This window comes from Macrosteles quadrilineatus, unplaced genomic scaffold, assembly GCF_028750875.1.
Source record: "Macrosteles quadrilineatus isolate MER2022 unplaced genomic scaffold, UCM_ALF_1.0 Scaffold_1__1_contigs__length_201487025, whole genome shotgun sequence".
Classification (NCBI taxonomy): domain Eukaryota; kingdom Metazoa; phylum Arthropoda; class Insecta; order Hemiptera; family Cicadellidae; genus Macrosteles; species Macrosteles quadrilineatus.
Window position 1 is genome coordinate 30,286,880 of NW_026542594.1, and position 12,503 is coordinate 30,299,382.

Here is a 12,503-nt window from a genome sequence, read left to right on the forward strand (position 1 = left end):
CTTTTCGAAGGCGTTCTTATTTAATTAATTCTTTTAATGTAAATATTACTTTAATTCTTTTAATGTAAATATTACTTTCATTATTTTAATAATATTACTTTAATAACATTTGAGAAGTTTTGTTAAGTGTAAGCAGTGTGAGGAATGTTTTATTACTATAAAAAAGTCAAAACAAGTAACTATTTTATAAAAATTAATATTGCTTTTATTTTATGATTTATTTTATTTTAGGATAAGTTGAACTCTATCCTAACTGATATCACCATGTTTCCTAATCGTAGGCATTTTTAATAAGTTAGGCGTGATTAATAAAAAAATGTTATGCTGATGTTATTTAATGAAAGATTGTAAATATTCTTGCCTATTATCATTATTTTAGTATTTAAACAGTCATCTAACAATGTTACAAAATCAGGTAAAAATTTCGAACGTGCATTTCCCGTTGTGTATGAGAAGAGAAATCTCGTCTCGATCTCGTCTCGAAATTTTATGAGAAATAAAAAATCTCGTCTCGTCTCGTCTCGAACTAAAAATCCAATCTCGTCCATCCCTAATTAATTGTAAACATTTCATTATTTAGTAGCCTATCTTTATTTATTTATTTTGTAATCTCAACTAAGTAAACAGAATTTGCTGTTTTATTTTGATCATATTAACCAACAGTTGGCTTCAAAGATCGAATCCTGACACTCGAATATCAAAATTAATATTAAAACCCTGTTCGATTTGTTAATGTTACATATAAATTAAGAAAGGCTACTTAATAATAAAATATTTACCATTAAATTAAAACTGAATGCAGGGCCGGATTTCCCAATAGGCCCGGTAGGCCCGGGCCTATGGGCGCAAGGTCCCAGAGGGCGCACGGCCGAGGGTAATTTTTTTTATACATAGGCTATCTAAAAATAAAAAGTCATAGTTGATAAAAAAAACTCCAAAGTATTGTGATTCTGAAGTTCATAAAAGAAGAAATAATTGTTAGGAAATTTAAACTATTTTTCAGAATTACGCATCAATTTCGTTACAAAATTGGTAACGAACATTTTGGTTATACGGGAGTAGGCTGTAGGGATGTTGACGTTGACGAGCGCCCGAGCGGCACGCATCGTATTGCCAATGCACTACCACTCACTTATGCTGGCTCGGGCTCGGGCTCGGCAGTATTCATCAGAGTGATTAGGGGCGCATGTGTGCTAGACATTGATACCACCCTAACCTCAAAAAACAAAAGATATTAACTAATCTTTTGATTAGTTTACAACAATCTGCAGGATCAAGTTAAAATATATAATAAGTTGTGTTGAATAAAACAACGTTGAATTTCCCTTTAAAATCAACCAAAAAATATTAACCTCAGTTTGCATTAGATTTTAGAAAAATTCAATACCCTCCAAAGCACTATTAATGCTGTCATTTTCTCCTCAGACCTAAGGATCGGTACGGTTGGCCGGAATCAAGAATTGTTTTCAGCTAATCCAAAATGATGACAAATCTACTAAATGAGTATGTTTAATCTATGGTATCACGTACTGCATGGAATTCATTTTTTTGGGCCTGGAATTGGATTCAGTGGCCATGTTTTTTTTTTGCAGGAATGCTCAGTGTCAGTGGGTTGAGTTGTTTTGTTTCAGTCACACGGACAAAAACGTGAGCATTTATTAAAAGCATAAAATTGCTAAAAGTATTTAAGACGGCATTTTTTAAAGGCTAAACAAGTCAATTCTACAAACAAAACTTGCAATGATACCAACGAGGAGTGGTATTCAGGCAATTAACTTAGGCCTATGGGCATGATACAGTTTTTAATAACTGTTTGAAGGAAAGTACCTAACTGTGACACCAGACTAGGGGGCGGAAAATCATTTGGGCCTAGGGGCGCAAAAATGCTTAATCCGGCCCTGACTGAATGACTATAATTAATCATTTTCACTAATTTATATCTGGCCAGGGGGTAAAATTCCGGGGGTAAAATTCCGGGGGGTAAAATTCGGGGGGTAAAATTCCGGGGGTAAAAATCCGGGCCGTAGATTCTAGGTTTTTATAATTTGATGTGTTCTGATTAAACTCACAACCGTGAAAATATATGTTTAATCCATCGAGCTGATGTCGCGAAACTCAAAAGTTCGCGGCCGGAATTTTACCCCCTGGTTTGTGACGTCACGTTTGCCCAGGGGGTAAAATTCCAGGGGGATAAAAATCCGCTACCCCCCATCAATCATGGGTATCTATTTATCTTTAACCCCACTCGGCTTATACGTCAACAAAATTTTCTTCCCATGGAAAAATTCCATGGTTGGAATTTCTTATGGGAGTTAAATTTGGTGTCTCTTTTCCGAGTGCGTTTGGCTCTTCTACCTAACCGATTTTCATGATTGAGGTCTTAAATTCAAGGCCTACACACAAATATTTCACATCAAGCATCAGCCATCGAAGTAAATGCATCGGCATATGGCATATAGGTATATAGGTAGGGGTAGTACCTACTGTATTATTTGACCGAAAAACTTGATTCATTTTTAAAGTCTTACTTGAATTTAAGATGTATTTCACCAGTTATAATTATACAGTCCTTTTTTTTGTCTAAGGACCTTCAGTGTAATACCTGCATTCATTTAAGCTACTACTGTATTAGTTGTTCAAATCGGACAAGTTTCAAGCAAACGCGAGGAGAACAAACACATAAACATTATTTTTCATAAGGTTTTTCTATGACTAAAAACCAATAGCTCCAGTATTGTTCATGTATGTTTTAGACTCAAAATAATCAGTAATTATAGGCTTTAAATTGAGCTATTGGTGGTTTGAATCTGTATCAAGTAATGTGTTACTCATCAAAAATCATAAATTTGATTAGTTCTTGGATATTATATTTTTAGTTTAACGCTGCGGAGCAGCATGGGTCCTCTAGTTATATTTATTTTAACGCTGCGGAACAGCATGGGCCCTCTAGTTCTATTTAAATAGGGAATAAATGTAATATTTTTAAGGAGACATTTTCGTGTAAATCCAATCAGGCTAATGAAAATTTGCTTACTCTGCAGGTTTGCTGCGGCGGGGGTATTTTATATTACTATTATTATACTTTACCATGACAGGTTTGTATAGGAGAAGATAAGAAGATTTTCCTTGGCTGTTGCGCTAGTGAACTGTGCTAGGCCTATATTCAGGAATTCAAGTTATTCAATACAATTCAAAAGAGATTATAGTTGTTTATATAAAGATAACTATTTTTATAGGCCCCTACTAAAAAAATAGACATGTCGCATGTAACTGATATCAATATTATTTTAAAACTACTTTATAAAGATGCTTATTTTGAAGGAAATGGTAAAACTTTTTGAGGTTTGTGTCTGTGGTGTCTTCATTTGTTATTGACTGGTTTTGTTGTACTTCTTCCTCATTCACATAACTCTCAATTGCAACATAATTATTTTCAACACAGAATTGCTTAAAGTCAATTTCAATGATTTCTTTCCTCTTACTTAGCTTCTCAAGTGTTTCCAGCCAGTCAAACTGGGAATTAATCAATCTCTGTTTACTATTTTCTAGATCCCTTTGAAGTAGTTGCAACTCTTGTACTAAATATGCTTCATTTTCTGGCATCCTAAAACCTTTCTCAATATTTTCCTGGTTCCCTTTATGTCCGTAAGTCACCAGCTGATGTAAAACCAATTGGTGTTCATTCATGGTTTGGTTGATACTATCATACAATGATATTTCACAATTCATTTTCATATTCTTTTCAGCAACATCAGCATTTAATTTTTCAAACATGTCATGAATACTGGGGTTTTTGATTAAAAACATTGCCCATAAACTTTCCCTACTGTGAATGTGGGGTAGAGTCACATTGGGCTCAATGAGATTTACTTGAGTTTCTTTTGATTGTTTAGTCATGTTTTCAGTCAATTTAGACTTAGACGTATCCTTTACGTTTCCAGATTTTTTCTTTGGAGGTTCCTTACCTGACGGACTTTTAAATAATGATGTTTGTCTATCCTCTTGGACAATAGTTGCTTTTGTGCCAACCTTAATATCTGTCAGCTCTAAATTTAGTGGGAATTCTGTCTGAATGGAAACTGACGACTCTACCACTGGTTGGTTGTGAATGGATTTAATAAGATTTAAAATTAAGTTTGGGTCTTCAATAAGGGAAAGAAGGTCATTGTCTGAAAGTTCTCCATTCAAAAAAGAGAACACTGTTCTTTTTGCAAAATCAATCCTTTCTTGGCATAATTTAATTGGGATTTTAATTTCTTTGGTATCTATCATTACCAACTCGTCTTTTAGAGACTGTACTTCTTGTTTTAATTTTTGAATAGTCATATCGTAATTAATCTCTGTATGTTCTTCTGGTTTTAAAAGTGGAAATGTTTGGAAAGTCCTGCCAAATTTCAAAGCAGACAAAGTTATCATTATGTCTTCATGATTTGGGCGTACGTGGCAGATCAAAGAGATACATGAAGTGGTGGAAAAAGACTTATTTAAATATTTTGTTAGTACATGCATGTTTTGATTCCCATTCTTAAGGATAACTTGATTAGCTCTGTTTTTGGATCGGAGTGCATATGATTCTAGCAAAGATTTTGTAAGATTTGCACCACCTTGAGTTTGCTGATCCTTAAATGAAGTTAGGGGATTTCTAGATATTGTTTCCACGCCAGCTAAATCCACAAAGTGTATCTTGCTAGTTTTATCAATTGGTTCATTGCAGTTGGCTGAAATAAATGTTACCTTAAATGTGACAACATTAGTGCCAGAGTGAGAATTGTATGTCTTGTTTTTAACAATAAATCTCCATGCTTCTGACTTAAATATCAGTTCTAAACATTCTAACCCTGTTGATACTTGCACTTCCCTCACTTTCTTCAATTCCTTGCAACACTCTTTTCTTTTAGACAACAAGTCATACACATGATCATTACAAATATCAACCGCACTTAGATATACTTTCACTATGTAATCTTGAAGTTTAGTTTCCAAGTACTCAAACAGGTCTATAACAAATCTAGGAATTATTCCCCGAAATTCATACTGGTTATAAAGGCCAGACATGGTGAATGATTTGCCAGAATAGTTTTGGCCGTAACTCATTACTGTGTGGTCTACTCCATTGAATATTTGCCCAAATACATGATTATTTATGATGGATGAATACACTTCATTTTGGCAACTGTTCAAAAAGATCCTATCAGTTTTGAAACATATAAATGTTAGAGGTGGTTTTAATGAGTGCCGAACATAAAGTATTTTTTCTTCAATTTCAATTCTGAGACAATCCCAATCAAATTTTTCTGATGGAAGTATGCGAACATAAAATTTAAGACTATTTTTACTTGTGTTCATTAACTGTTGAAAATTCATGGTTTTAATTTAAGACAATAAATTTTGACACATTATTTATTTTGAATTCTGGTGGAAAAACAAATATCTCCAGATGACTACATATTAACTATTATGGATCATAATATTGTATGTTGTACAAACAAAAACAAAAAAAATTCCAGAATTTTAGATCAATTTCAGAGATACTATATATCTAACATAGGGTAGACGTGCATCAAACCATTGATCAAGAAATGCTCCCAAGATGAGTTATTGTAAAAAAGCTTACAAAAAAATTTATTGGTAGACCTCATCAGTATATTTGTCTAATAAAATCAACTTCTACATTTATGATTTTCTTCCAAGTTCTAGCGAGTGCCTTCTTGAGGAAGTAACATTATTGACTATTGCATACTGAAGTAGACAATAGACATCCCATCTATACAGGGTGAATAAAAAGTCAAGACCCCCCCCCCTTTAATATTTTTCCCATTGTACAGAGATATCCTTTTGGTGGTCGTGCAATCTTAGCAGGAAGATTCATTTTATGATTTTGAAATTTTTTAGTGTCCCCCCAAAAGGGGGGATTTGGGGGGTAACTCAAATATTTTAAATGTAAACCCCCTTCAAGTGACACCTCATTTTGAAGTGTTTACAAAAACTTAAAGAATGGTGAGAACTAGAGGTCAAATGTTGTAGAAAATCAATGGTAAAATTGCTTTGTAATGGTAATATTGGCTACCATTTTGGATAGAGAAGAGATAGCGACCTCTAGTTTTCACCATTCTTTAAGTTTTTGTAAACACTTCAAAACAAAGTATCAAAAATGGTGGTTTACATTTAAATTTTCGAGTGTCCCCCCAAGGATTTGGGGGGCTACGGTACTAAAACTTTTCCAATGTAAACCCCCATCAAGTGACACCTCATTTTGAAGTGTTTACAAAAACTTAAAGAATGGTGAAAACCAGAGTTTGCTATCTCTTCTCTATCCAAAATGGTAGCCAATATTACCATTACGAACCAATTTTACCATTGATTTTCTACAACATTTGACGGGCTACCACTTTGGATAGAGAAGAGATAGCGACCTCTAGTTTTCACCATTCTTTAAGTTTTTGTAAACACTTCAAAATGAGGTGTCACTTGAAGGGGGTTTACATTTAAAATATTTGAGTTACCCCCCAAATCTCCCCTTTTGGGGGGACACTCAAAAATTTCAAAATCATAAAATGAAACTTTCTGCTAAGATTGCACGACCACCAAAAGGATATCTCTGTATATTTACTTGGGAAAATATTAGAGGGGGGGGGCTTGACTTTTTATTCACCCATAAGACACCATAAGACTAATGTTAAAAAAAATGTGACTTTCAGTTTTATTTTTCTACGTAATTCGATTTTTGTTGGCAGATGTAATTGCAGCACACTCGTTTTTAGGCCAGGAATAAACTATTTACAACATTTGAATAAAATCGTCGGAGCCGTTTTCGAGATCTTTGTGCAAGCAAGCAAGCATACATACATACATACAAGCAAACATTGCTCGTATTAGAGTATAGGATTGAAAGAATTATAACCACACCTGAAAGTGCATTATTTTGTTATTGTAAAAATGTTAGTGAAGTGAAAATTAGATAAGATCTTTTGAACAAAAAATTTGACACTGAGTCTAGTATAAGAGTTCCGCTTTACTCTGCTCAATAAATAAATAAATAAATATATATATATATATATAATATATATTTACTCTACAACAACTTAGGGTAGTGTTATAATCAAAGGTTTATACTTGGTACACTCTTATGCGTTAATTGTTTGCTGTATGACGGTTGGTGACAAGACATGCGTCAATCTAATGTCTTCGTCCTGCTGAATTTTTATTCCAGGATTAGTTTTGCCAACAGTGTTATTTGGAGGCTTCTGATTGGCTGAGGGAACACCATTACCGCAACGATACGGTTTGATACCATCGGCCTCGATGGTATAGTGGAGAGGCACTCTGATAAACTGAAGGAGCCGGGTTCGAATCTCACTAATGGCACTATTTTTTTGTCTTGGATTTTTTCATTATCAGCAAGTTTGGTTGGTTTAATTAGGTTATGACAGTTTAATTTTATATTTAAAACATTATAAAATTGAATTTGAGGCATTTATAATTTTATTTTATGAACAAAACTAATTTTTCAATTAGTAAACCTTCATTATAGTCAATCAGAAGCCTCCAAATGACACCGTTGGCAAAACTAATCCTGAATAACAAATTGTGCCTGCGTCCTGCCCCTGCGTCAATCCAGTCTGGTCCAGTCCGTCAGTGGCGTCAGTAGTCCAGTCAACGAAGCGAATGAGTGGGAAAAAATGGTGTAGTCCCGGATTTTTGCACAGTTGTAGGGGGTACCCTCCTGAACAACATACCATAGATAAAACATACATACTAAAAGTCCTGACTGATGGGGTGTGAGCTATGGGGTGGAGGGGGGTGTAAATGCACAATTTTACGGTTTTCTGTAAATATCTCGAAAACTGTGCCCTCTAGCGGTAACATGTACATATAAAAAAATGAAGAGCATTAAATTTCCAACCATAATGTCCATTACATCGTGTTCCTAAAATCAACACTTAACGAGATACATGGGTCATAAGAAAAAAAACATTCAGAGAAACTAGTATTATTGTGGTAAAGTGATTGTTTTATACCACATCAAGCTATATAAACTGATAAAAATGTGATAAATACTCGTCTATGCATTACAGCTGTTGAAAAAATTGAGGGGAGAGGAAGTCGGGCCGGACTGGAAGCTGAGAGACCAAACAGTGGTAAACATAATAACATACTGTAATATTAAAACTAAAATAAACTTGCAGAAAATGTTATTACACCTGTCTTTTGGGATCCCTCTTGTACCGTATAATAATAATAATATATGAACAGCTGATATGTTAATGTTTAAATTTTGTAGTAAAAAACTTAGATTTCACAAACAACCATCAAAATGCTGTTGATTTATTGTTTATTTATTTATGTAGATTATTTGGTTAAATTAACGAACTTATATAATCTCATTGATTTAATAATTAGTGTATATATAGTCACCACTGTTTGGTCTCTCAGCTTCCAGTCCGGCCCGACTTCCTCTCCCCTCAATTTTTTCAACAGCTGTACTGCATAGACGAGTATTTAGCATTATTTTTATCAGTTTATATAACTTGATGTGGTATAAAACAATCACTTTACCACAATAATACTAGTTTCTCTAAATGTTTTTTTCTTATGACCCATGTATCTCGTTAAGTGTTGATTTTAGGAACACGATGTAATGGACATTATGGTTGGAAATTTAATGCTCTTCATTTTTGTATACGTACATTTTACCGCTAGAGGGCACCGTTTTCGAGATATTTACAGAAAACAGAAAAATTGTGCATTTACACCCCCCTCCCCCACATAGCTCACACCCCATCGGTCAGGACTTTTAGTATGTTGTTCAGGAGGGTATCCCCTACAACTGTGCAAAAATCCGGGACTACACCATTTTTTTCCCGCTGAGGGACATATTTTGAGCTTTGTTGACTGGGCTGCAGTTAGTTAGCTAACAGAGGGTATTTACTCAAGGGAGGTATAGAAGAGCCTTCGATGAGGTCAGCTGTCAGATCTCCTCTTGTGGGAACACCATTACCGCAACGATACGGAATTCAGTCATCGGCTTCGGTGGAATGACTAACGTGTCGGACTGATAATCTGAAGGTGCCGGGCTCGAATCCCGCTGGCAGAACTAACTTTTTGTCAAAAAATTTTTTATATCAGAAAGTTTGGTTGGTTTGGTTAGTATGACAGTTTAATTTTATAATTAAAAAATTGAATTTTTAGGCATTTATAATTTTATTTTATAAACAAAACTATATGTTTGTTTTTAATGTAAGTTTTCCTGTGCTACTTCAAATACAAAGAATGAACATAGCTCTTCTTGGGTTAGTCATGAGGTATCGCAGTCGCATGAAGCACTCTTGGACCTGTACTGGAATACTAGGTCGCCTCACTGTTCTGTCGATGGAAAAAATGCTTATCGCGCAGCTAAACGTCACCACTCTGCACTTGTTAACAAAACAAAAAAGGCCTTTTTTGGTAACAAAATATTAAATTCCAAAAACAAATTAGCACGTTTGGTGTCTTAATGCACGTTTGGTTAGTTTGGTTAGGTTATGACAGTTACATTTAATAATTGAAAAATTTTAAGATTATTTTTTATAATTTTTCTTTGTTTTTTTTTATTGAGCGAAGCTCTTATACTACACTCCTGCTTTTGTTTTACAAATACTCCTCCTGAACGGCTGAAGCGATCTTCACGAAATTTAACACAGTCATAGTACCCAACCATGGGAAGGTATAAATCTGAAATGGTACAAATCGGACCATAGGAATTTTCCCTACATGAATGCAAACTTTTAGAAATTTAACATGGGCCTTATGGGTTAATTGGTTGCCATGACATTATTTGCGAGTCAACACTAAAAAGTAAACAAGAGCCTCGACATATGTTAGTCAACAAATCTACCACATTATAAATACAGTACAAAAGAAAAAATCTGATGAATACTAAAGAGCATATTAAAGTCTATTGCATGAAATACGAATTGATTAACAATCAGTTCTATAATGAGTGATTAAAATCATGCCGTTTATATTTAATTGTAAAATAGTTCTGTTCTTTTTAACAACAATGAATAGTCAACTAATTTGGCCTAAGTCCATGTTGCTTGGAGAAGGAGAAGATAAAACGAGGTCATTAAAAAAAACACTACAACATAATCATACCAACAAAAATCACACCGCCCTTGATTTGCAAGTAAATTTGTAAAAAATGTACTTTTAGCTAAAAATACAAAATCATTTTACGAGATGAAATGACAACCACTTGGTTTACAGAAGGTTTAAGACTAAATGGTGTAACTTAGACAATAAAATAGTCGTATTGATAAATTTAATTTCATAAAAGGGAAATTTTGAAAGTGGTTGACAATATATTTCTTACTTTTAACTGCTAAAATAAAACTAGACCTAAGTTATAGGTCTATACTTAAACGAATTGATATTTGTAAGAATCGATTATAGGCTATCTCAATTATTCGCTGTTAGGAAATGATTACAAACAAAAAGTTAATGTATTTATAAAAAATGCATTCTTATCACAAAATTAAATTATAAATGACTGAGATAAAAAAACTGATTAGTGAAGTTAAAAGAAAATCATATTCTAACAAAATCAGAAGCAAAATTTTAAGGCCGCCGAGGAGATTCGAACCTGGGATCTCAAATAATAATCGTTATTGCCTTTTAATAATGCAGGTATCGCATATGTTTACCATGATTCATTTGCAGGATATCGAAATTATTGAGCAGAGCGTAGCGAAGCTCTTATCATTGACTTTATAACTTCTCTTATACTACACTCCTGCTTTTGATTATAATGCATTGAGCATAATTTACTACATAATGAATAACCATAAGGGTTGCCAGAATTAGGCTAATGCACCATATTTCGTTTGGATACAGTAAATAGCTTTTGCAGTATTTTATGTGAGCAAGACGTGCCATTAATGTAGACTTTTAATATGTACTGCAATTCCTATTTGCAGTCTACAAATAGAAATTGAATTAAGGTGAACCAAATATAACACTCATAGTTTCGATACTGCAATTAAACAATTCGTTGACATGAAGCCGACGTATCATTGACTTTGAATACTGCACATAGACATCCCATATAAGTGAAGCTGAAGTAGGCCTAAGCCTACCATTGACTTCGGATACTGCAATTCGGCATTTTATTACAGTGAACGAAATAAATGGACCATTGATTTAGGATACTGCAAGTAGACTATTCATTTACATGTACCATTGAGTTTGGATACTACAAGCTAAGGGAGTATGTTTTATCTATGCTACAAGTAAACAATACGTCTACGTGAACCGGACGTACCATTGACTTTAGAATCTGTAAATAGGCATTCCATTTATGCGAACCAAATATATCATTAGCATTGGATACTGCAATTAGACATTGAACTTATGAGAACCAGATGAAACATAAAATATGGTTCCTGCAAGTAGACAATTCATTCACTTAATCCTGACTTATGATTGACTTTGGATACCTACTGCAAATAGGCATTCTATTTAAAATGCGAACCAAATATGTCATTGACATTGAATTAATATGCTGGCTCCGCTCAATATTGCAAGTAGACAACTGCATTGTACACCTAGTAATTAACTTGGCCTAATAGTGAAGTAAAAATTACGCCCTGTGCTCTCTACTACAACGCTGTTAACGGAGGAATTTTGAACTAAACTATGATGTCATCGTTGCCTCATTTGTATCTCCCTTGAGTCAGACCCCTCAGAGTTGTCCGTTGTCCCGTTCCTTCTCCTTATGTTTGTGTTTTTTTTTATGATGTTATGTCACGTTGTTTGTTACAAACTAATTAATTACTAAAGTATAAGTATACAATACAATGATGTACACACTTTTATCTCATCTCAAGTAGGGTTATATTTGTTCACTTATATTTCTGTTAATTAGTTGTTTACGAGAGTAGAGTGCAAAATTTGTTTTTAATTTTATAGAGCTGGTTAGTGGTTAGAGAAGAGTTTGAAGACTGTGTCAAGTTTACAGCTAACTTCGAGGCTAGAGGTTAAGTTGTCACAGTTTCGATTACATATAGAATCATGTCTATATTGGGTGAAAGAGCTAGTGATACATTGGTTGATGATCTTCCTAACTTAAAAATTGAAATAGAAAATGATCTTCAAAATATGGAAACAGACGAAGGTAGTTTGGGTTCAAATAAGGTTGGATCTGTCTCCTCAGATACTGAAGAGGGTGAAGTTGTTGATGATGATGAGGTGCTTGGGGTGGTTAATGGAAAATCAAATTCCGCTTTAAAACTAGCTACCCAAATAGTGCCTACTGGGAGGTCCATATTGAAATATGATACAAAGGTAAGACCTAAACATGCAATTTTTTTGTAGGCCTAGGCTATCCAGTGTTGCTAGGAACATTTGTTTTAGGATTCACCTTGGGTAGGCCTACAGTTTCTTAACTGGGCTAAGTTTATGCTAATATTAATTTAAACTAGGCTATCGAATTAAAAATATTGATTAATAATCAATATTTTTAAATA

The 12,503-nt window shown here is 34.0% G+C and overlaps 2 protein-coding genes across 2 annotated transcripts in view; one reads left to right on the forward strand and one right to left on the reverse strand.

The window, feature by feature from the left end:
- Positions 1–3,267: 3,267 nt before the first annotated feature.
- On the reverse strand, positions 3,268–5,409 carry LOC128982261 (kinesin-like protein KIF9). The gene has a single exon (XM_054401303.1). It carries the CDS (start codon positions 5,362–5,364, stop codon positions 3,283–3,285), a length of 2,082 nt encoding a protein of 693 aa, XP_054257278.1. The 5' UTR covers positions 5,365–5,409; the 3' UTR covers positions 3,268–3,282.
- A 6,417-nt stretch (positions 5,410–11,826) lies between these two features.
- Positions 11,827–12,503, forward strand: part of LOC128995648 (uncharacterized) — a 36,622-nt gene continuing 35,945 nt past the window's right edge. Inside the window, exon 1 of the mRNA XM_054420668.1 lies at positions 11,827–12,321. Coding sequence (XP_054276643.1) covers positions 12,049–12,321 — 273 coding nt within the window. The 5' untranslated portion in view covers positions 11,827–12,048. The remainder of the gene's footprint in view (positions 12,322–12,503) is intronic.